Source organism: Protopterus annectens, chromosome 12.part0 (genome assembly GCF_019279795.1).
Source record: "Protopterus annectens isolate FY-2018-M chromosome 12.part0, PAN1.0, whole genome shotgun sequence".
Taxonomy (NCBI): Eukaryota; Metazoa; Chordata; order Ceratodontiformes; family Protopteridae; genus Protopterus; species Protopterus annectens.
Window position 1 is genome coordinate 1,413,245,993 of NC_056746.1, and position 26,343 is coordinate 1,413,272,335.

Here is a 26,343-nt window from a genome sequence, read left to right on the forward strand (position 1 = left end):
CTTGCTTACACAAAACGGTTGTAGTTTAAAACAAGGGCATTAATCTAGACAATAAATCTTGTAAAAATAAGAAAAGTATATAAATTCTAAATAAAATATAATCAGTGCACTTTTACACCCCAACCCGACTCCAGCAGCCCAAGAGCACAGCATACTAACATTAAGCTCGCTTTTGCCCAGCCTTTCTTCTCTTGTTGTGCTGTAAAGACTACATTTCTTATAACTAAAAGAAGTACATGCTTACTTTAATATCTTTAATAACTGAAAAGGCTCCCTCAACATTTAAAATATCTGTGACTACATAAAACCGCTTTACTATATACAACATGTGGTTTATATCATGAAATGTTTTATACAAATACTAAGGACAAAAATTGTTTTACTTACAGTTACTTTTCCTCCTTTTAGGGTCCTTTTAATCATTAATGACATAAAATGGGGGTATATGCTTTACAGTCACCACACGCGTTTAACAAATTCAACAGAATTCCAGTCCTTTTCAGCTACTTTTTTTGCAAACCCATACTTGACAAATATGATTGATGGTTTATAGTCTTCCATTTATTTACTAATTTCATCATTGCTGGCCTTCTTCTTGTTCATCTCCATCTCCAAACACCAGACTCTGGTTCAAGAATTTTTTTTTAGGCTCTCTAAATTTCTTATCTGCTGGCATCCAGGTAGTGTACTTAGTAGCCAGTAACTGAACTTTACTCAAGCTGACAATATCATTGGATCTTATTTCTCAGTTTTTTTTTCATACTGGGGGAGCTGATTCTGATCAGTGTGCAACCATTTTGGAAGAAAAGCTAATTCATTTTTTTTTATTTAAAAGGAAATACAACCTAGACGCCTTAATGATACATATATATATATATATATATATATATATATATATATATATATTTTTTTTTTTGTAAACTGGGCATCTCCCTGACACTTCTTGTCAACTCCTGTGCTTTTTTCTTTCTCTCAAGCATTTTCTTTTGGAACACAAATATTTTTCACTGGCAAGGTCTTTCTATGAGCATTTTTTCAGAAGAATGAGAAGCAGAGTTCCCTAATGTTTGCTGGGTTACTCTTTTTTGGATAAATTGTATTTCCTCCTTAGCTTGTTCTGCATCCAAAAGTATATTTGACCCTTCAGGAAAAAATATACTGAAGACAGCTAGATACAGCAGCTTGAATCTCACACCTGCCTCTTGACATTTCCTAATTGCTGGGATAAATTTGCTTCTGCTTGGTATACTGTGAATCAATTTTCACAAATACTTTACTGACTCCAGTTTCTAACATTTTCCCTTCAGCCATAGTTTTGTCAGGATCAACTCTTTCTTCTAATATGATTGCATCTTTACTAATACAGTTCTTGACTGCTTTCTCATGGCCAAGTTTGGAACATACACTCAATGCACCCTTTCAATTAACAAATCCTGCTGTGGAATACCAGTCCAATTACTTGTTTGTACTTTCCTAGAATTAATACAATTAATTCCTTCTGGTTTCTCTAGTACAGGAGAAAATCTCAGGTTTTCTTTGCATGCTCTGTCTTCTAACTCCATTTCTTGAAACAGGTCTTCCTGAGAAGTTTCATACATAGTCAGCCTTTTCTTCATTTCAAACTCTGTTTTTTTGCAGTTTTATCAGTTCATCTGAATAGATAATTAAAGCTTCTTCTATTTTTTCAGCCTTTTGTTATCAGAGTTGATATGCTGATTTCTGAGTACAAATGATTTATTTGTCCTCTAAATAACTGAAAACAATCTCTTGTACCAAAGCTGAAGCTTGAAGTGCTTTTTGCTTAACAGCTGTGCGATTCTTCCCAGACAGGGTTTTCTGTCTACTTTTCTACTTGATTTTTTTCAGGTCCTCTAAATTTCTTCTTTGCTGGCATTCAGGCAGTGTACTTACTAGCCAACAGCTAAATTTTACTCAAGCTGACAAAATCATTGCCTCTTATTTCTCATTTTGTTCATATTGGGAGAATTAAAATTAAGCTGATAATCAGTGTGAAGCCATCTATAAAGAAAACATGATTTTTTTTATTTAAAAAAGATGTCTTAATGAATTATTTATTGTTTTCCTGCAAATTGGGCATTAAATCAAAGCATGCCTGCAGCACATTTTCTTCTTCTAGTCCTATAGCATCTGCAACATGTATTGCACTTCTGACAAATTTTGTGTTTTAGGAAATGTATCACTAGTGAGGTTAAAAGTAATAATATCCTTATCCCTTTAGTTTGGCATCTTTGAAAATTTGTATTTTCCTAGTGCATTCTCTACTTTTGAATATTAAGTCAGTAAACTAATTTAAGAACTTTTCCCTTATCTGTTAATAAATGTCCTGCCTTTCACCAGGCAAATAACACAGTTCACTGTTTCTGGACATGAATCAAGTGACTAAAATACCCATTTGATAGAATAATAGTAGTCTACGTGGAACTTCTGACATTATATTATTTCACTGGGGGTAGAATTACAGTCCCTACTAATGAACACACATGAATTCACTTATTATGCATCATTTTAACACATGGGTGAACAATGATGGTGAGTTGCATCAATCATCTGTTTGACATGGGTATCTAGGAGGAATATGGGGAGCAGCACAATGCTTTGTATAGGATGTATGATTGTGCTTTAGGAAGAACTTAAGCTGCAGGTTACAGTTATCTGTATTTATCTCCATTACATAACTAATTTATTATGGAGTTTGTTGAAGTCACTTGTCAAGGAACACCATGTGTGTACAAGTGGCTATTGGGAAATGCACTACCGTTCATTGCAACTTAAACTGTTAACTGCATTCACTATCCCTAAGTTTAACTGCTTCCACTGCCTCTACAAACCTCCTTCCTAAAGGAAAGAACAGCAGAACTACCCATCACTTCTGCCTGTGTCTGAAAGGACCATGTTCTGGTAAGGAATTGGTGAAGCATTTAGAATGTTCTGTCCTTTCAAAGCGCATGTCATTATATAGTAATGATATTCATGATACCAATGAGCTAGTGGCACAGTGACTGTCCCCATGAATTAGAAGCCAGGCGGAGTAGATGCATTGTAATACATACACTCCATTACTTCCACACCCAAGCTGTCATGTTCCAAGAAGCAAAGTGATATAAAAACCCTCTTTTACCACCCCCATGTTGAGAGCAGCTTGATGCAGAACCTACCATCACCCATGTCATGTCACCAACAACAGTTAGAGTGTCCTTTCCACTTTCACCATGTGATGTCCCATATACGTCTGTAATTTACCTTCACACCATGTTTCTAACTGGTTTCTAATTATAGAAAGCTTCCCTCCTACCAAGAGAGAAATTTAAACCCACAGAGACTGACTCATAAGATAGTAATGTTTGTGTGGCAATTACTGGATTCTGTGATCGTTTCTCATAGAATGAATTTGTTGAACAGAAGAAGGAAATAATCTGGCCAAAGTGTGTCTGCAAGAACATTCTAATGACTTGTACTTTTGTAAGACTTGAAGTTACTACATAATGGTGAGGGAGTGGTTGTGTGCCTTCCTGTCAATATCATTTATGTACTAATGCTAAACCTAATATTTCAAAAATGTATTTAAAGCTGATGAAAACATTTTGTCTACTTGCTGGTTTAGTTAAGGCTCTTTCTTTGAAATAGTGTTTTAAAATATATTTCCAGCATACTTTCACAGAATACTAAATCCTGTGGAGCTTTTATATTAGTCTGAGAGGTCATTTACTAAAAATTAATTCATATCAAAACCGTACTGTTTGACTTTGGGCCACTTGAGCGTTCACAGGAAAGGAGGCAAGGAATGAGTGCATTTTTGATTGAAAATTAAGACAGACGTATAATACAGAGAGGGATCAAATAATCCAGAAATTTAGGAACTGGGCAGGATTTCTTAACAGAGAGTGGTCCATGTTGCTAAATAACTTGCTATCAGAGGGATTTGGTTTTGTTTAGGATATGGGTTATACCTGTAGGCAATTAACTACTTGGCATTAAAAATCTAATACCCCAGACATAAACACATTGAACCAAGAAGATGTGAATGCACACATGATCTTTTTTTCTGTGTTAACATTTTAGCAGATAGGATACATGACTATAAAACGTACTACTTTAGAAGTCTTAATCATAGGTTTATAGGTGTTTACTAGGTTAACAACCACAAAGGTCTTTTTAAGCCTTGTCATGCCTACCAAATCTCTGACAAGTTCTGATACCCTTGATGAGTGTAAGCAAGGTTTGGGAGATGAAACATGTACAAGCAGGGGCGTGGGAGATGAAGCATTTACAGGCTGCCTGTGTCCATTAGAGTCACAGGTGCCAAACCAGGGATGCATTTCCTATTTCCCATCAAATTGTTCAAGTTGCACTTTAAATGGGTTAGGGGAGAACTCTGCTTCACATGGATGAGGGACTTGTTCCATAGATGCGGTAGCCTCTGGGATACACACCTGTCTCACCAGCAGGTCCTATTTATATCACAGGCAAAGTTTAAATATTTAGAATGCTTTGTGGATCTGCAGGAGGTCCAACAGAGTGGAGTCTGACAATGCCCTGTATGCCAGGCACAGAGCTCCCCTCAAAAACCTGTAGAAGACAGAATACAGGGATAGGGCCTTGAGGTGGTCTGCATAGGACATTTTACTTATGCCTTGTATTCTTTTAGTGAGGAACCTCTGTGGGCATCCCAATTGTTGGATATGCCTGGTTAGGTACATATCAGAGGGGGCATTGTACTCAATGATAGGTCTGATGAATGCCAAATACAGTGGTACAATGACTTCCTTGGACTTAGATGCCATACCTTTGTTTATAAGTTGCTCAATATAGAATGATTTCCTCACTACTGTAGACACGTGATGGTCAAAGGCTAGATTACTATCTGTGTGTGTCCCTAAGTCCCTGACAACTGGGTCTCACATACACACACACACACACACACACACACACACACACACACACACACACACACACACACACACACACACACACACACACACATATATAGCTACTTCACAAACTTAAAGTTTCAAAACTTTTAACTGCAAATGATCGACACCATATGACTGAAGTTTTGAAGTTTTGAAACTTTAAAATTATAATAAAAAAATAAATAAATAAAAGCAAAAAAAAAAAATGTTTTTGTAGGGGGGGGGCAAGCCCCCCTGCATCCCCACACCCCTGCTAAATAAATACACCAACTCCAAGATCAGACTACAGTGAGGAAAACAGTAAATTTCCCATTCTGCTCTGTACAGAGATCTCCATTCAAAACGTTCCAAGTTTCAAAACTTCGATCTTATGGTCTTGACCATTTGCAGTTCGAAGTTTTGAAACTTCGAGCTTGTGAAGGGAATCCATATGTATATGGGTCTACTTTTTATTATCAATTTTTCACTTACCTGACAAAAAAAACATTGACAATGAACATTTCAAGGTCTGTATTGACTCCTTCTTCAATGATATCTGCTTCGAGTGTGCTCAGTTACACTGTTGGGAAAAATTTTTTGAAGTGTATTCACAGAGCAATCAATGTCTTTCAGGTTGCCATGTGAGTTCTGCATGTGGTCTAGAGAGGTTTTGGCAGAATCCCATGCCTGGTAACAGTTCTTCATTCCTAGACACTACTTCACCAAATCACTGCAAAATCCCTGGGTCTTGTTCTATTAAAAAGCACTGAAGCAGTTTGTCTTGTCTGCCCTCTGTGCATTGGAAATAAATATTCATAACTTCATATATAACCATAAGGGCCATTGGATGCCTAGACATATCTGCCTTAATGCAGAAAATTGTAATAGTTTTTGCCATCTTCTTCAAGCAATTAACAGCACTTACAGTGCTCTGATGTCACTGATTAGCTGGCTTTTGAACATTTTTTTTTACTATTAAGCAAATCTAAACTTTTAAACTAAACAAATATAGCAGACAGAAATAAGCTGCTTGGCTTGATCACTTGTCAGTTTGTACCTCAAAGTGTACTCTTTAAACAAAGATGTGCAGGCCTTGGCATCTTCTGCAAATGGATTGCTACTGCAATCCAGTAATATAACATGACATTTCTCCTGCAGACAGATGCCTCCTCTGGCCAAAATTCCAAAATCAGTACTGATGTCCTCTTCTCTAGTGTCTGGGTATGTTCCCATTTAGGAACCCAGCCAAATTGTTACTGCCAAGGGAAGTGTACCTGCACCACCTTAAGTTCATGTTTTTTAACTAGAGAATATCACTTTTTTGTGCTCTTTGATAAATGTTTTCCTGTTACAGGCACAGAATTCTATTATCTAAGGATGTGGCATTTTTCTAGAATTTAAGAATTAGAGTGGCCTCCCTTGAGCTAGACTTTCTCTCATCTACATCAAAAAAAAGCCTGACATTTTATAGTATGTAATATCATGTATGTATTGCCACAAACTCCTGGTGCTGAATTCAACAGTGATATCCTAAGATACTTAAGGAGTCACATGCTGGTTCTAGCCTTAACTCTATGCCTAACATAAGGGAGAGTAGGGTACTGGACAGGTTTGGCAAAATGTTATATATCAATATCATCCCAGTTCTTACAGTCATTAATTGATAAATAGCATTGAAATTATCTGAAATTCATGATATGACTCAAAAATAGAGAATTAGTCTTTGTGGAGCAGGATATGCTTTGCCTAACAGCCCGACAGAAAAATTCATTAATATGGCACTGATGCAATGCTGGCCTGTGCCTCACATGGCACTGATGCAGTGCTGGCCTGTGCCTCACATGGCACTTTTGTAGTGCCGGGCTGTGTCTCATATGGCACTGATGCAGTGCCGGGCTGTGCCTCATATGGCACTTATGCAATGCCGGCCTGTACCTCATATGGCACTAATGCAGTGCTGACCTGTGCCTCATATGGCACTTATGCAATGCTGACCTGTGTCTCATATGGCACTGATGCAGTGCCGGACTGGGCCTCACATGGCACTGATGCAGTTCTGGCCTGTGCCTCGCATGGCACTGATGTAGGGCCGGCATGTGCCTCATATGGCACTGATGCAGTTCCGGCCTATGCCTCAGCATCAGTATTCAGGAGGTGTGCCTGGTTACAGATCAAGCCCTACTTGAAGATGCAAAGCAGCAACTCCTTAAACCACCACAGTATAATAACTTGCTTTAAGAAAGTGGAAGAAAGAGGAAAGTTATTTACTTGGTTAAGCAGCATTTTCACTTTAAATCCCTGAGTGTTCCAGGAACTGTCCCATTAAACAGCAGACCTTACACAGAAAGAAATTCAAAAGATAGAAACAACATTAAAAAGGCAGCATTTATAGAATAGGGAAGAAGGAATAGGTTGGTCCCAGCGATACAGGCAGCAGAGCAGAGAACCTGTAGGAGTCCAGGTACTGGTCATTTGTAACTGCCTGTTCTATCTGCTTCCCTAAGAACTTTTTGCTAGAAAATTCCCTACTTCAGAATAAACTCAGTCATGCTCACCTCAGATGTGAGGATGCTAGACATTGACCTCATGGGATACATGAGAGTTCAAAGAACTGTACTCTTTTAGGGCATTATGTACCTCCCATCCCTAGACAATAAATGGGTCAAGCTTGATTCATCCTCTCACAGATAAGGCACTGCAAGGTTATTGTACCAGTATCCCAAGAACAGGGAGAACAGAGTTACTTTTTCAGGCTTTTACTTCTAAGAAATGAAATCTTAGAGACCTGATATTGATTCTTCAAGCCTATGCAAGTTTACCAGTGTCAAGACACTGAAGACGCTCACTGTTCAGTCCGTCTCTTTTGTCTCTCTTTCCAAAAAATTATTTCCTGATCACAAAGAATGTGAGCTATTCTTACCACCATATTCCCATTGGCAGAAAACATAGGTTTCTTAAAGAAAGACTCTCACTTTATGTATCCTTCACCTGCTTCTGGGCCTCACTGTTTTACAGCCTTCAAGTGCACAGATCCAGTATTTGCATACCTGAGTTAAAGGGATTCATACCTACCTATAATTGGGTGACTGCTAACTGCTTCAACTGCTTTGAGACTCTTTGCTGAACTAAACAGTGACAGCAACTTGGCATCTTTCTGGCCTTCTTAATCCAAGACATTCTGGAAGACTATTCTGGACATTGTATTGCTGGGAATCCCTTCTCACAGAAAAAAGTAGCCTTAATAAACCACTTTCAGTTTATGATAAACAGGACTTCTATAAATACTTATTCTATGTCTAGATGCAGCAGAAACGTAGCAAGGGTGGGACAAAGGGGACAGTGACCCCATGCACAGTGTTAAGGGGACAACCGGAAAATGCAATTCTTGTATTTTTTTTCTGTTATAGCATTTCTGAATCCTGGTATTGAAAGTAATTGTCTTGCTGTATTTTTAAAAAAAGTACAAGTCCTTTTTTTGCTCTTCACCTAAAGATCTGGGGAGTGGCACCTAATTGGGGACTAGTACCAGGTGCTAGATAAGACTGTTATACCTCTGACTTCCAGTCCCTAGAACAAAAGATCCACAATTCCCTGTACTGAAAAGGAATTCTTGTGGAGAGTGGAACAGATTATAGCCAATTCAAGTCTCATTTTAGCAGCCCAGACAAGTGATGACATCAGATACTTCTGACCTAATTTTGACAGTGCAGTTGAGGTAGTTGAAAATTCAGGGTACTGGACAAGTGACATGAAGAGAAGGCATAAATGCAAAGCTGACTTTGGACTCCTAAAAACAGAAGTGGCTAACTTCATGGCACCCATGTCAGTGGAAAATAGGTGCATGATTGCTGAATCATACACCAATGCACTGTATGAACACGTACATAAATGCATGGAACTAGCCATACCCAACAGAACCAAGACACTCTCCTCCAAAAAAAGGAAGCCAATATATTGGTCCCCTGCCATTAATAAATTCTACAACAGAAGGAAGAAACTGTTGCAGAAAAAGGTGAAGTCCCAAGACTGGAAAATCTCCCTTATTAGCCTCAACAAAAAGTTCAGATCCCTCATCAAAACCTGTAAAGCCAGCTATGAAGGCAGAATTGTGGCACACACTAAAAACAACCACAAAGACTTCTATAGTTATATCAAGAATCTCCATGGGAATACCCAGGTTTGCTTTAAGTTACTGCACAATGGTACCTCCTACACTGAGCCAACAGATATTGCCAACATACTGGCAGACAGATTCAGTGCCAACTTTACCCCCCCCCCCCAAAGGACCAATTACAGTAGCGGAGGAATGCCAGGCACCCAGCATTACTGCAGCACAGGTTAAAGCTGCATTGTCCAAGGCCAAGAATACAGCTTCCATGGGATCCCACAATATCCCTGGATGGATTCTACATGGAACTACAAAGTGAACTGGTACCACATCTGTGTGCCCTGTTCAATCACAGCCTCACCTCAGGCTTTGTCCCTACCGAATGGTGCACTGCTACAGTCTTCCCTCTCCATAAAGGGGGAGCGACTACAGACCCTGGCAGTTATCGCCTCATTAGCCTGATGAGTCTGATATGTAAAGCTATGGAGCGCATCATCATGGACCTAATTAGCAAGGATATAGGGATCTCCAAACTCTAGACCTACTCAATTTGGCTTTGTGAAAGCTAGATCATGCCTGCCTGCTCAGCCTGGTTGACTTCTTTGAGTCAGTCACCAGAGCTGTGGATGAGGGCAAGGCAGCTCATACAGCCTACCTCAATCTGGCCAAGGCCTTTGATACATTCCCTACTCAGGAATTATTGATAAAGTCACCAAACTAGACATTGATCCCCATATCACTAGGTGGGTAGCAAATTGGCTCACAGCTAGAATCCACAGTGTTTAAGTAGCGGATTCCAAGTCAGACTGCCGACCAGTCACGAGTGGAGTCCCACAGGGATCGATCCTGGGTCTTCTCCTGTTTGGCATCTACTTCTCATAAGTCCTGGCCAACACGGATGGACTCTGGCTGATCAAGTTTGCAGATGACTGCAAGCTGGGAGCCATTATTAACTCAAAAATTGATGTAGACATCCTACAGAAAGGCCTCACTGAGACCCATGACTGGTGTCGAAACCATGGCTTTAAGCTTAATGCCAAAAAATGCGTCATCATCCCCTTTGAGAAAAACCCAGTTCCCACTAATTACCACATCGATGGGAGCCCACTGAACACTGAAGGTGTTACAAGAGATCTGGGGACACAGGTTGACAGCAGCCTCTCCTTTGACCACCACATTGTGACTGTGGTCAGAAAGTCCTTCTGTGTGGCACAGCTCATTACCAAGAGTTTTGCATCAGGGAAGAAAGAGGTCACCATCTCTCTCTACTCTTCCCTCATTAGGCCAGTCATAGAATATAATGCCCCATTTGACATGTACCTCACTAGACACATCAACAGCTGCAAAGGCCACAAAAGTACCTCACGAAGAGGATCCTAGGCCTTAGACACATGTCCTACATGAACAGACTCAAAAAACTCCAGCTATTCCCTGTCTCATATTGTCTGCTAAGAGGCGATCTCTGCTTGACTTATAAAGCCATGTCTGACCCAGCTCTGTTAGAAATGCTGCATCTAAAGAAATCCAGATCCCTCCACACCACATACTCCAGAGAACTCAACCTCATTACCACAATCAACAGAACATGCTGGAGGGACAGGTTCATAACCCAGAAACTGCCCATGCTTTGGAATAGACTTCCCATACATGTCAAGCAGAGCACCTCACTAGCCCTCTTCAAGAGAAATCTTGATGAGTGGATAGGAAATAGAACGTTTACCCTAGGGATCACTGCAGTGGCTCTACTTGATAGAGGCACTGGGAACTAACATCGGGCGGCACGATGCCAGTGCACTTTTATGGGCTAGGCTTGTCAAGGCTCTAGGGCCATTATCCTAGTACACATCTAAGAACCTATAAGTTGGCAGTAGCATATGCTTACAAGGCCATCAATAAGGCTAGTGCTTTATTTGGTAAATCAAGCATGGTGGCATTTATTTTGCTTCTCTAAGCAGATTTACAGTCATCACTTTGCTTGCCCTATTTTTCAGGGAAAGGACCATTTTGTGGTTATGGACAGTTTCACATTTAGTAGCCATGTGCAAGTTAATTGTACTTCACTTTTGACTTAAGTATTGGTAGTAATGGCCACTCCAGTGCCATTGATGGATAACACCCTAGCATCTCTGTTAACATCTCAGGTGACTGACAGAATGGCAGGGAGAGATGGGTGTGCCCATCCTGGGAGGAGGAGGGTGGTATGTGGGCATCTCTAGAGGAAGATCTCTGGTGGAAACCAGGGATATCGCCAAAAGAGGTGTGGTCAGCAGGGGCAGTGGGGCTTGGCTGAATTACTGTGGAGGTAGGGAGATATGCTATGGAACTTCATACTGCACACCCATGCTGCCACAAGGAGGACAGAGAAAATAAGGGTAGGCCAATACGTCCCTCCCTGGACTGAAGCTCAAACATGCCAAGTCCCGTAGCCTACGATATGTGTCCAGCCCCAGCAGATTACCAGAGTAAGTCCAGGGGAGCATGGAGGAGCTGGCAGACCTGGCGGGGAAAGGGCACGAGTGCTGGGATGGAAATAATGAAGGAAGGGTGGGGAGTGGCAAAAAACAAAACTATACACTAGTTTCTCACACCAGAGATTTCTAGACTTCAGAAGGACCCACTAAGAAACAAGATACTATTTCACAGCTCTCTAGAAAAGAAAAACAGAAATATGGAAGAATAATTTATTTATTTTTTTAATTTATCCTTTGTTGACCAGGTTAGTCTCACTAGGCTAGTAGCCTCTTTTCAGGGAAGAAATAAATTGATATGTATACTACTGGGGAAATGTGGCCAAGGCATTGGGGAACTTCCCCTAGTCATTTTGATAGGTGTCATGGTATCTTTTACATTCACCATAGGTACCACCAAGTCAAGCAGCTGGAACCTCGGTTTGATGCCTCATCGAAATGATGGCACACTCAGGAGTGCAGCACTCCCCTTTATGCTGAACTATCACCACTTGATCTACCTGGTGTGGGAATAGAACCCACAGCCTTATGCATCAAAAGCAAGTGTGGTACCTGCTGTGGAACTGAATTTCAGTATCATCTATAAATAAACTAATCAGTCCACAAAACAATATATGTCTATTAGCTGTAGTTTGTGAAACAAAGCTGCCATGCATGTGCCACATAATGAAAGCAAACACTTCTCCTTGGATACCTTTATCACTTGTTTACAGCAGCTGTTGAAAACGACAAATTAAGAGAGCACCGAGTTGAGTCACAAAATCTTGGCACTCTAGGAAGTTACTGAAACTGTAGTATGAAACTACTGCAGTGAAATAAGGCAGATGAAGTTATGTTTTCCTTAATAAACCTTCGCTCAGTCTGCTCTACTGTTCTGCTATAGATGTCAACGCCTGAAAGATGGCAAATAATGCAGGTAATAATTTCAAAATGATCTAGTTCCCTTTACAGGGGGCAAGAATCAGATCAATAACGCATTTAGAGTCAATCCATTTCCATCTGTGTCACAGACCAAATAGTAATTGAAGAAGTCTGGCTGTAATGGGAATCAGTCAATCATGCTTAACACAGCAATTCCAGAAACGTAGATTTAGTGAGTGAGGAAATATATGTGTTGTACTGACGTGACACAAGAGGACGACATCCCTTCTCACAGATTTAATAAACCACTTTCAGTTTATCATTGGCAGGGCCTCTCTGAATACCTATTCATATGTCAGATGCAGCAGAAGTGTAGGAAGGGATAATGTCCCACAAAGGCATTCACTTCTGGTGCGCTTGCATAGCTACTTTCAAAGAAAAAAAGTGATCTTATAAGCACAATATGCTTTAGACCTTCATGTAGCTCATGACTTCCAGAATGTTTGTCCTTGAATAGCAAGGTATGCTGAAGTTTCACTTTACAGTACTTTCAGCAGATACACTGAATTGTCTTTCTTGAAAAAGTAGATTAGAAACTGGCTCCAGAACTCAGCATTGTTATTTCTATGGATGTTGCTTGGTATACATGGTGTAAAGACTTATATTAAAATTGGCTTGCATGAGTGACATTTTTGTAATTATCTTTTGTATACTTTGAGATTTTTACTGCTTTCTTTTTGCACACTTGAATTTTTCAAGCTACAATTCAAGTGAAGGAACAGACACTACGGGTAAGTGGCTAACAGTCATCAGGTTACCGGCTAACAGTCATCAGGTTACCTAACAGTCAGGGATGTGTTGGAGAAACAAACTAGGACACAAATTCATAAGTTCTTACTAAATTTACAGCCAAGGAAACCAGCACAGTCACATTACCTAATATTGGTGGGAGATTAATGGAATTCACCATTAAATAGAGTTTCCCAAAATATTCCAGGTGAAAATCTACAAATCACCCATCCAATCATCCAGACTGGTTTTAAAGGTTGTTAGGGAAAGCACTCTGCTTGATAGGTAAGAGTAGCCTATTCAAGAAAAGGGGGATGTGTTATATTGGGTAATTGTCATGCCAGCTGGCAATAATGTGGTGTTACAGGTATAATTCTGTAGAGCAGGTGTTTACTTTGCTACTGGTTCTATTTAGGTGAAGGAGTTGAAGGACTGTTGGTTCATTCATAGCATGGAAAGCTAAGCAAAGATCAACATCATCAGCTTATACAAAACTAAACAGTGGGATAAGGATCTTAGTCTAGCAAGAGGAATTAAGGATACCAAGACCTGAAATATTTTTAGTGAGGAAATTAGGTCTCTTGAGTTGGTTTAAGTCATTAGTGAGGTACATGCCAAACAGGGCAATATATTCAGTGATGCTTATAAGAAGGGAGGAATGAAGGATGACTATAACAGCGATGTGGTGATCAAAATGACTGTCACATTTCAGTGAACTATTAGCTATATGATATGTGGTGGTGATGCTAGCTTTGCCCAAAGAAACTTGCTGCATTTCTTGGGGCTGTGAGTACACCCAAGGATGATGCACCAAGCATTAGTTTGGTCCAGCCCTTGCTGCAGAATTGGAGTATCAGAATGGAAATTGATAATAGCTCTCAGTTTGCAATCATCAGTAAATTTGGTTAGCTATAGCCCCTTGACATTACCTTTCATGTCAGAGATGCGTATGTTACAAAGGAAGGGGACCAGGATAGAGCCTTGCTGGATACCACTGGTGATGTTTTTCTGTATACAACAAAAAACCCTAACCTTAACTCTATGGGTTCTGTTACTCAATTAGTTATCCACAGAACTATGTGTGGATAGACTGTTTTCTGCTCAGGCAGAGCATGGGTCCAGTCTTGTTGATTGCTTCAGGAGGTAGCTTTAACTTTCAGCATAAGGACCAGTCAGTAGCTGATCTATATACAATGAGGAGAAAGGTTATAAGGCATTGTAGTCTGCAGCAGGAGTACAATGAAGTGATTAATGGAAATCTTAACCTTCAACATAACCATTCTGTTATGAGTTGGAGCAGACTCCTAAAGAGACCCCTTAGTTAGCCATTGCAATCTGAAGAGTTTTCAAAGAGGGCAAACGGAAGCATTTTGTCAGTTTTTTTTTTCCATCTCATACACTCACAACAGACAGGTCAGAGTCCCCAACATATCTAATATGTATGTCTTTAGAACGTGGGAGGAAATTGGTGCAACAGGATAAAACCTAGGTGAACACAAGGAAGTAATGCAAACTCCACAGAGAAGGCACCCCTGCCAAGATCTGAACCAGAGAACATCTTGATGAGAGTAGGCTAACCTTATCCACATTCACTTTTTTCATATGATCCAGCTGTTAGGTATCACAAACCCTTCAGTTCAGTTTTTTTGTTTCATTTTCACTTGTTTTCCTGCACTTATCCTGAAGGTCATACTATCCATTTTCCATTTCAAAATGTACCTTGTTTCAAAAAGCGTTTTCTTGGCTGCACAACAAAGGCTATGCAGCACAGATTCTGTAGTTTACACTGTTAGTCAACACCCACAGTTTTAAAGGTGAGACTGCATATTGCAGAGGTTAATAAAATACAAGTAGTATCTATTGGCAGCTACAGTAAAACTTTTTTTTAAAGAATGCTTTATTTAGAGAGAGAGTTCCATGATGAATTGGAGTGAGTTAGGGTACAAGTCTAAAGTCTCTTTGAATTTCTTAAAATCCATTTCACAAGGACACAGTGATCATAATCAAGCATGTTCAAAATACTGGGTACCTTATCAACTATTGTACATAAAGCTGAGCTTATAGGAATTATACTTGTTGGCCTTTTTGAAGCTTTCAGTCTTAACAACTCACAATTGTGAGAGATACTCAGGTTAACTTAGTTGTGCTCATGGATCCAAGGTTACAAATTACAACAGTCACAAACAGTAAGGAGGAAACATTGTCTATTCTTAGAGGTGTCATCATGGTGGTCCTACAGGGGTTTACACTCACCCCAGTGTTGCTCATGTACTAAATGAATGGCAAGAAACCTTTGCTTGTCATGTACTATGATGCACTGGCATTGACAGGGAATTACTAATCATGCAGTCCAGGAGACTATTGAGGAGCATAGGTCTATTTCCCAACTGCCCTAGAGCACTGTCTGGTTAAGTGACTTGCTCAGGATAATAAATTTGTTAATGAAGACTGAGGGAACCACTGGACACAGCTCCTAGCCTTAATCTTCAGTGCTAAGTGCCACTGTTACAACAATCCGATACAAAGTTGCATCCTGCCACTGTTACAACAATCCGATACAAAGTTGCATCCATCCAATCTGTTCCTCTAGTTTTGCTTCCGTGATCACAAATGATACAGGGGAAAGCAGGCAAAATGTAAAGTGTTATGAAGAGGGTAACCCACCAACACACACACACCTTACCGAATACATTCAGCTCACAGGTCACCACAACTTGGAAAAATAAATTTCTCCTGAGTTATGGTATCCGTACTGTTTCTATCTGACCAAAACTGCTGTTATCATTTATTATTGTATTGTTACTTCATATTCTTCATGGCGTATCACACTGCATTTTAAACTGTGCTCTTGTATGATGCATACCTTGGGCCTCAGTAGTATTTTGTGAGATGATGGCATTTACATACTCAACAGAGGTTATACACCAGATGTGCATTTTGCTCACATTTGTGAGTTTGAGTGTTGGAGTTTCAGATGAAAGTGCAGCTCTGCTGTGCATTACAAATATAGAAATGTATGTGCTTAAAAAAAAACTGGATGACAACTAGCATGTTTACACTGGGTCACAGTAATATCAAGGTACAGTAGCAGCGGCAGCACCATTGGCTTAATGTGAATCTCTAAGTGTCGGCATACACTGCAGAGCTGAATCCGACAGGGTCACTCATGCAAAATACTTCCTTTAATATTAACTAAAAAAAATAACACACTGTTATTCAGTTTTCTTCTGCCAATAAAACCCTTAAGAAGCTCGGATTCTTGTACACGGTAAGGAACAGTTTTATGTTCCGGTATCAAGCGAAGTCCAAAGCAGTACTTGCTGCTTGACTTGCGTTTAGAAACATCATGGTTACCCATATTCCAGAAAGCAGCCATTGATGACCCAAAACAGATGTGCACATTTTTCTGCAGGTGTACCAAGTGGTTCACACAACTCCATAAGTGTGATGCTTACCCTTTGTAAATTGACTGTGCTCCCTGCAATGAAACATCTGCCACACCCACTTAGCTGAGGAGCACTATAAACACCTAGCTGGACTGCTGCCATGACGGTCCCCTGGGATGCAGGCACTTACTATCTACCTCAGAACCCATGCATATCATGTAGTAGGGGTACAGTGCATTCCCAAAAGGCACCCCTCAGCAAGGAGACACTTGATTGTACTACTCAAACTGCAACATGTATAAAACTAGCCCTGATATACATAATCACTGAATCAAGAACATTTTGTCCTTACAGAAATATCTGACCTCAAAGAATTAAAAATATATTAAACTACCTTTTGTTGAATTGTTTTATTACAATTTCCTCATTAATCTATGTGCTGGAAACACTTATGATCTGCTCCATTCACTGCTGTAAGTGGATGTCAATTAGTACAGTAACTCTGCGAAACCACAGGGCCAACAGAAAGTAGGAAAAATGCCTAATGAAAACCTCACTGTGACGAATTACTTACTCAGAATATACGTTACTTTTACAGGCTAAAAAGTATTCCATAGAAGTACAAATTTAAAATATGTTTTGTGATAGAAACATCTAAGGAGAGATTTATTTATCCACGTTTCAAGGCTCAACTTTAAATGTTAAGCTAATGAATAAAGCTGTATCACAATAACAGATGGAAGATCAGAAGCTGTATTTCGGTTGGGAAAAACAAAACAAAACAAACAAACTGCATTCCTGTGCGTACTTAACCTTAATCAATGGCTCCAGTAGTGGATTCTGCTCTACATGCCAATCCTGTTTATGAGCTGCTATTTTTTTTTTTTTAAATCACATTGACAGTGAAAATGGGTCTGTACAAGTAGGAGTTAACTGGTTAAGCCCTGTCTACTCTGGTATTGTAACAGCCTCTAGTATACAGCATACAGTGTTACAATAAGTGCAAATACATACATCATCCAGCAGCAAACATCTGAATGCTGAACCTGTACTCTAGTTGATGTATTAAAGGTTACTGCATGCAATACACTCAGGGTGATTACCTAAACCAAACCGATACATGTAACCCCATATGAATTACAGAATGAGGCAATTCTGGGCACATCGCTGGTGCTGAGAAGAGCACTTTTGGCTAACATAAAAGACTGAAACAATACTAATGTCATGAACTCTAAGTGTACCCTGACATAGGAATGAGGTCCAACTTGAAGCCACCCCCCGCAAGGATGGGTAAAAGCCAGTGTTGGTTGTTTATAGCCACCCTCCTCTCACTTTCATGTTTTCTCCCTCCTTCCCTTTCAAGAGCCTAAATCATAGTTCAGAATTTAGTCATCTGGATTGTAGTCAAGGCTCTATCCCCACAGTGCTGCAGAGGCTGGAAATATTAAAGCTGTGAAAGTGTACCTTTAATTTTGTAATTTTTGTGGGTGAAGACACACAGGGAGAAATATAGGAAAGCCACGCAGATGTACAAGTGAGGATAAGAAAGCCATGCAGATCTACAAGTGAGGATAAGAAAGCCAAGCAGATGTACAAGTGAGGATAAGAATGCCATGCAGATCTACAAGGGAGGATAAGAAAGCCAAGCAGATGTACAAGTGAGGATAAGAAAGCCATGCAGATCTACAAGTGAGGATAAGAAAGCCATGCAGATCTACAAGTGAGGATAAGAAAGCCATGCAGATCTACAAGTGAGGATAAGAAAGCCATGCAAATGTACAAGTGAGGATAAGAATGCCATGCAGATCTACAAGTGAGGATAAGAAAGCCATGCAGATCTACAAGTGAGGATAAGAAAGCCATGCAGATCTACAAGGGAGGATAAGAAACCCATACAGCTCTACAAGGGATGATAAAAAAGCCATGCATGTTAAGAAATGGGAATGTTTTACTTACTGCTGAATGAGTATCCTGACCATGTTCTGGTGTCCACACGTGGCTGCTGCATGAAGTGGTGTCCACAGTTCATTATCTTTAGCGTTCACATTTGCCCCATTGTTCAGGAGAAGCTTGGCAATACTGATGTAATTGTCGATACAGCACTGGAAGGAGAAAAACGTTTTGAATCTGTACTCTAGTTGAAATATTAAGGGTTACTTGCTTGGCTTGTGAAGTAGAATTTTAAAGGCTAATAAACTATTCAAGTGTTTCACAGTGACATCAACAATTTCCTAAGAAAGTCAGAACCAGATTTCAGGAATTCCTAAGCAAAACAATTGCAGAATTTCTAACAAATGGAATTTCATCTAGTTAAAAACTGAGGCACTGAACACCCTAATGTTAAATGCCTTTTCCTAGTTCAATCTGCATTTTTATTTGAACTTCCTACCTTCAATTCACTGATTTTTCATTTATATTAAGTTAACAAAGCAGTTAAAGCTTACAATACTGGTTTGGTATTAGGCGAGCACAACAAAGCAGAAAATTGTATGACAATAATTTTCATTAAAGGAATCCTTACTTTCATAGGAGGAAACTTCTATCAGAAGTTAAAGAAATTCCATTAGAAAGCTGTTGTACTGGATAGACTTGAAACGTATGGATCATCTTGTAACTCTACCTGCTCAAAACAGTTCTTAGTTGAACTATAAAAAAGAAACCTGTCTCAAAAACTTTGCACACAAAGCATAATGCACTGGTAATCTATTATATCATCTGATGTCTGATATCCGCGCGAGTACATCAGAGCTGTGGGCAAAGCAATGGAGAAAGCAAGAAACAAATTTCCCATTTAACATAGTCTTTCTCCGTTGCTTGCTTTTGATCTGTCTTTTTTTGTTTTTTTTTGTTAAATGTTAAATGGTTTTAGGGTCAGCAGAATGTAAAACGGAGATCTCAGCGGAGATCTTGTAGCTTGTCTGCTATATAATAAATTTAAACTTAGATAGTAATATTTGACTAAAAAGTAATGGAAAAAAAAAGGGCGGCGGACGGGACCTTTCCATTTATAACTCTCGATGACAAGGTGCACGCTGGGCCAATCCCAGCAGCCGCGTTTGGGGGTCATGGTATAATGTAATATATCTCTCACAAAGATACATGCCTAGCAGCAATTTATAGTAGCCAGTGAGGCTAACTTACCATCTGTTTATGAGGTGAAAGAAAAACATAGCATCCTCAGAAATGTAAATACGTAAGAGGTATGCAAACTTCGCAGAGAGAAATGGACGTCAAGTTTTGACCCCAGACCCAGGAACTATGAAGCATCAGTACTAAGCCCTGTACATCAAAAGTGTTTGATTAACAATTCATCCTGCAGTTCTGTATTTGATTTTATTGTCTGTATTTACCTACTGTGATTGAGGAATTCCATTAACCAGAAAATGCTCCTGAGTCATTAGTCAAAATGGGCGTTAACACTTTTGGAAGTCCAAGATAACAATATACATAAAATAAAAATTAAGGAAAAGTTTCCTTTATTCTTTGTAGCTCTAAAATTTATGAAGTTTATATAGCACACCACCAACTGTAAAAAACTGACTGACTGACTAATTAACTGACTGACTAAAAAATAGCACCTTCATCAACCCACAAGGACTTCTAAGTGTAGTAGCTCTGAGATCACACAACCTTGCTAACAAAAAGAAACCTCTATCTGTACTGTTCCATAACCTTGTTCTTTTAAACCGTTGCACTTTGATGAAACATGAACAGAAAAAATTAGCTTATCTCCTTTTTTTGAAACGGGGCTAAATGAACATCAGGGAATTGGTCTGCATTTACATGCTGAGGATGTGCTGGTTTGATCTTTGAGTCTTTAGTAACTGAAACATTAGTTTGACAGATACAGCTCTGTCAAGTACCACATATTCAGGATCCTGCTACTTTTGCATAGACCATACTGTATATACACTGTAGTATCTGCAGATACTGCTTGTTCTCCACAAATGGCACATTTGCAAGAAGGTCAGTTCCTACTCCATTAGGTCACTGGGACTTATCTTAAAATTATCTGCCCTTTGACATGTCTTCTGCGACTTAGATCTTCTCAATCTTTGGTAGGCATAGCAACTGCTTTTCGAAAGGAAGCACTGTGCTTCCATTTTAGATCTCCTCAGTCTTTGGTAGTCATAGCAACTGCTTTTTGAAAGGAAGCTCTGTGCTTCCATTACATGACAGCCACACTGTTCAAAGTTCATTTTAAGAAATATGATGTACAGGCCTTGGAACATTAATATGATCTTTCACAAGGTCTTCCTAAGGCTCTTAGGCTCTTTCCTGATGATACTTTCAGTACACAAAGCTAGCCCTGGCATATACTAAAATTTTGCATTTCTGCTAAATAGCGGACTATTTTGAAGCTTGGACTTTTGACAACAGCGGATATACAGTAGTAGATTGTTATGCAGTAATAAAATGATAATGTTCCTGAACATAGCAAGATTGAAAACAACCATTGTTTTGCCCACGTTCATACTAAAGAGACGTTTTCACAAATAATGAGAGTCAGTAGTAAAAACTCTAAGAGAGCTCAAAAATGACGTCTCAGATCCCATTTCTGGTCACATGTGCACTACTTTGCGGGATGGACCATATTTAGTTGAAGTTATGTCCTTTAGTTCCCCAAATGTCTTGCCTGCTGATCGATGGAATACACCAAACATCCTACAGCACTGTGAGATGTTTGGAGTGCAGATGAGTGATTAACCTTATTTTGAATATTACCAAATGGCTAAGCTCTTATTTTTAAATACAGGGTGAAGGAATGCTGACTTCAGCCTCTGGAAGTTCTAGTCTCAAACACTAACTAAAGAGAAGTCAGAGTGGTTAGTTACAAAGATCACTTCAGAAACAGCCAAGACGTTTCCTGTATAACCAATGGTCTGCTGAAGAATTTATGAGATTGATCAAGCAATTTCTGATTGGCTAGTACTTAAAGGTTCTGAAAAACATTAAGCCAGTTTTGAAATGGTAGACTATTTTGTGACTGTTGGACTTTTTCTCTACAAGCAAAATGGTGTCTTGCTTTATGGTAAACTTCAAATTAAATAGTTCTCTCAACTGTCCAAACTAGTTGTAAGGTTACATTGGGAACAGAGCTACCTGGAGGGGAGTGACTGAGAAGAAGATTGTCTAAACAGCTCCAAATAACAAAATTTCATCCTTACTAATTGTTGCGCTAACCTACCTATAAATATGTACATATTCCAATTGTACAGAGTACCTCTATCTCTCATATAAGTATGTACAAAGCAACACTATTCTACATTTTTGTTGGACAGAACAGCCTCAAACTCATTTCTATTCCATACACAGATAATGCACAAACAAAATCTTTCATTAATATGTTGTCCTATACTGATAAGCAGTGATAAATGTCAAATTTCATTTTGATTGTCTAGATTTAAGCGTCATTTAGCTCTGTAGAACAATTTCTAATGTTAAGACTCAAAGGAATGCAATATCAAGAAAATGTGTTCTCTCACTGAACGTTTTGTACTAATTGTAAACTGCATGCATATCTGCTGTGGTACTCAAACTGTCATGGAGGTTAGAGTGTCTGTGGAGCCATTTTGGACTGCTAGAGGACAAACATGCCCTGGACTGTCATTTATCCGACTTTCAGCTGGAGACTGGCAAGAAGAAATCACACCATCCATCTTGGTGGGATATCTTCTGCATCAAATCATTTCGCAGCTTTACCCCATGTGGGTGGGGCAGTTGTGCAGTCCAGAGTATTTCACTACATGCATGGCTTTGTGTTCAGAAGAATGTGTGCCACTTCTCATCACTTTGCTGCCAAGACTGCCTTCATCAGATTATTGGTGCTACATCCCTCTATTTCAGGCACTGTCATGTGTCAGTGTGAGTTAGCCATGCCTCTTGGAGTGAATCTGCAATTCCTGTGAATGATTTCTCACCTGTGAATTCCAGCGGTGGGTACAATTACTTGTGCTTAGGATGTAGGTCTCACTTAGCTTTTCCTGGCATATTTTGGGTCAAAGGTCCATATCTTTTCTAGACTTTCACTGCTTCATTTGAGGAAGGGATTCTTTTATCTCAATTAAAGGAGGTCTTGATTACTACAATCCTCAAAAAGGGTCTGGTTTACAATCTGACAACCTGGAAAAGTACTGTCTCATCTCAAACTGTCCCTTTCTTGGTAAGGTGCCTGAGAAAATAGCACACACTCAGTTGGAATCTTAAGAAAGAATGGCAATGATGATCCTTTCCGATCTTGATTTAGAGCCAGACAAAGTGCTGAAGTGGCTGTCACTATAGCCTTTAACAATCTCCTGGTTATTTTGATCAGAACCACTATTGCACTGGTCCTTTTTGATCACTCATTGACTTTTGATGCAGTGGATCATTTTATTCTTTTGGACCTCATGGAGAATAATAGTATTTCTGGTGCTGTCCTGGCTAGTTTGCTTCAGTCTTTCTGGCTGCACTCAGAAAGTGGTATCTGGTGTTATATTTTCTTCTTCCCACTCTAGACTGTGGAGTTCTGCAGGGCTGCATTCCTGTTCCTCTTCTCTTCACTGTAGATATATTGCTGCTCAGAGATGTTATTCATCTGAGATGTCTACAATACTTGTGCTTTCCCTAAGCTATTTGAAAAATGACTTAGAAAGCATCCATGACTGGATTACCACTAATCAGCTTATGTATAGCACATTCAATTCAGTGTTAATGGTTGTTCATGATATGTGTAGGGACTCCGCAATGCTAGTCTTCTCTCCCAATATCTCCTAAAGTGGAGACAAAGCTGCATCTCACATCAAAGGAGTGTGATTTTGGAATGATTAGTTATGACAGGTTATCACTTAAGGACCAGATCTCAGCTCTCAACAAGTCAGCCAGTCTCCAAATTAGAAATCTTCATGATTAATCACCTTCCTCTGCCTCCTGATCTTTATGCTATAGCCCATGCATTTTTCTCCTCAAAGCTTGACTACTACGATGACCTGAAACTAGAGCTCCCTGATGTAGAACGTGTTTTCCTACAGATGGCAAAGAACTCTGTTACTTAGTTACTCACTGGGGGTGCCAAGTTTCACCATACTGTACCAGTTTTGTAGAGTCTGCACTGGCTGTTGGTTATGCAGCAAACAATTTACAAGGTTCTTGTGTTAGTCTGCTTAGCCCTGCATGGATTAGATACCCCTATCACTGTGAGCTTTTCTCCTGGTACAGGCTGACCAGCTCCGTGTGCTCTGCATCTCAGTTAGTGCTGGCACTTCTGTCTCTCCTCATCCATGAGCAGGAGCTTTGGGTAATGAGTGAAATGATATAATCATGCTTACTAGAAGCAGAAGTTGAAGTCTTTCTAAAGCTGGCCTGCCTAGCTTTCCATGACAACATGCATACCTACATACATTCAGATATATCAAAGGTAATAAGGCTCTTCTTGTCTTCCAGTATACCAAAATAATAATTCCCATAATGTTTTTAAGTTGTACTCAAGTATCTAAACTACTGCTTGCCGTTATATAATTTGGTAGTCTATTGCATGCATCAGTTACTCTATCAGACAACCATCTTCATTGGTACATCTCTCAATCCTATATAATCTCTTACACAGCTTGTCAGATGATTTTCTACTACTCTTTGATAATCTCAAATATTCCCACTGGTAGTTGTGTCTAAATGCCCTATATACCCAAATAAGACCTCCTTTTAAATATCTATATGAAACACTGTACGAGTTTAGATGTTTTAATCTTTCATAATAACAAAGTTTTACAATCATGGATGTCTTTCATATATTAACCCCATACTCTTTCCAGTTTTCTCAATCTAGTTTTCTTATAAGATTTCCATATTATTATTACATATTCAAGTTTGGGACTAATGTAATGTAACAATATTATTTCATTTCATTATTTCAAAGACTTTTATTATAAAAAATTTGCAGTAGTTTTATAACTATCATTACCCAATTGTTTGATATGATCAGAACTCAGGTCCTTAAATTAATTTGCATTTTTAATCACTGTGTGCTGTATTAAATAGTCACCCTTTAATCCATGTCTCTGAAGTATCATATGTTTAAATTTTGATGTATTTATCAGCATATTATTCTCCTGTGCTCCAATGATCAATTTAGTCATGTTCTTTTGCAGACATGCCCTGTCTGTGACACATGTAATCAATTTACCCATTTCAAGTCATAGGTTCATGTGTGTGTGGCTAATGGACCTGGCTTGGAGCCTTTACAAGCCTAGCCCATAGAAGTGCCCTGCAGCCCGCAGCCTTTGACGTGACGTTCCAGTGCCCTCTATCAAGAGAGCCACTGGTGATGACCCGGGTGAACTTTCTATTACCAATCACTCGCTAAGATGCCTAGGACTTTTGGCGTTAAGTGTAAGGCCATGGTTTTGACACCACCCTTTGTGTTGGCCTGGACTTCTGAGAAGTGGGTGTTGAACAGGAAAGGACCCAGGACTGATCCCTGTGGGACTCCACTCATGACTGGTCAGCAGTCTGACCTGGAGTCTGAAACATTCACACTGTGTGTTCTGTCTGTGAGTCAATTTGCAACCCACCTAGTGATATAAGGGTTGATGCCTAGTTTGGTGAGTTTATAAATAATTCTCAAGTAAGGAATGGTATCAAAGGCCTTGGCCAGATCGAGGTAGGCTGTATGTACTGCCTTACCTTCATCCACAGCCCTGGTGACTGTCTCAAAGAAGTCAACCAGGTTGAGCAGGCTTGATCTCCTTTTCATAAAGCCAAATTGCATGGGTCTAGAGTTTGGAGATCTCCTACATCTTTGTTAATCAGGTCCACGATGATGCACTCCATAGCTTTACATATCAGACTCATCAGGCTAATGGGGTGATAATTCCCAGGGTCTGTAGTTGCTCCCCCTTTATGGAGAGGGATGACTATATAGCAGTGCTCCATTTGGTAGGGACAAAGCCTGAGGTGAGGCTGTGCCTGAACAGGGCACACAAATGTGGTGCCAGTTCGCTTTATAGTTCATGTAGAACACAGCCAGGGATATTATCCTATCCAAACTCCCTGACCTATATGCATTAATAACCCACTACTCCCTTGATATACTTACTATTACAGAGACCTGGCTAAAACCAACTACCCCAAGCAATGAATTCCTCCCACCTGGATACAATATCTTAAGGTTAGACAGAGGTGGTAGGAAGGAAGGTGGAGTTGCTATTCTATTCAAAAATACACAACCTCCAGCCATTTCAAACCCCTATACCCATATTTCAGAATGCTGTAACCATAGGTTCTGTCCTATCTTTAAATAATGAAAAAAAAATCAACATTCTCTGTAGCTATATCCCTCCAGGAAATAACTCTGTTACCATAGAAGAACTCCTTCAATGCTTTAGTCATAATCTTCCTCAAGAAATGATTCTACTAGGTGACCTAAATACTGACTGGCTAGTTTGTAACTCCAGCAACCCCATCAACCAAATAAACCTCTATGGATATACCCAATTCAAGAACCCACCAGAATAGAAAAAAAAATCCCATAAACAATCTGTTATTGACTGGACATTAGTGAACAGCCCCAAACATTACTACCACACAGGACACCTACCAGATGGACTTAGTGACCAACTCCCTACTTTCCTCCTAAGGAAACGTACCAATATTCCAAAGCCCTTAATATATAGACAAATCAGGGACAAAAAAAATTTAAACCCATAGGACCTAAACGGCATTTTAAAACAATGCAACTGGAAACCTCTATGAACCTTAGGTCTAGACCAGGCAGTAGATTACTTCAACAATATGTTCACCAGAGTTCTAAATCCAATCGCACCAATCAGGAAAATTAGATCCAA

General features: G+C 39.6%; 1 protein-coding gene across 1 annotated transcript in view; it reads right to left on the reverse strand.

The window, feature by feature from the left end:
• Positions 1-26,343, reverse strand: part of PPP1R16B (protein phosphatase 1 regulatory subunit 16B) — a 711,559-nt gene that overhangs the window by 228,248 nt on the left and 456,968 nt on the right. The window contains exon 3 of the mRNA XM_044090460.1: positions 18,479-18,624. Coding sequence (XP_043946395.1) covers positions 18,479-18,624 — 146 coding nt within the window. The remainder of the gene's footprint in view (positions 1-18,478; positions 18,625-26,343) is intronic.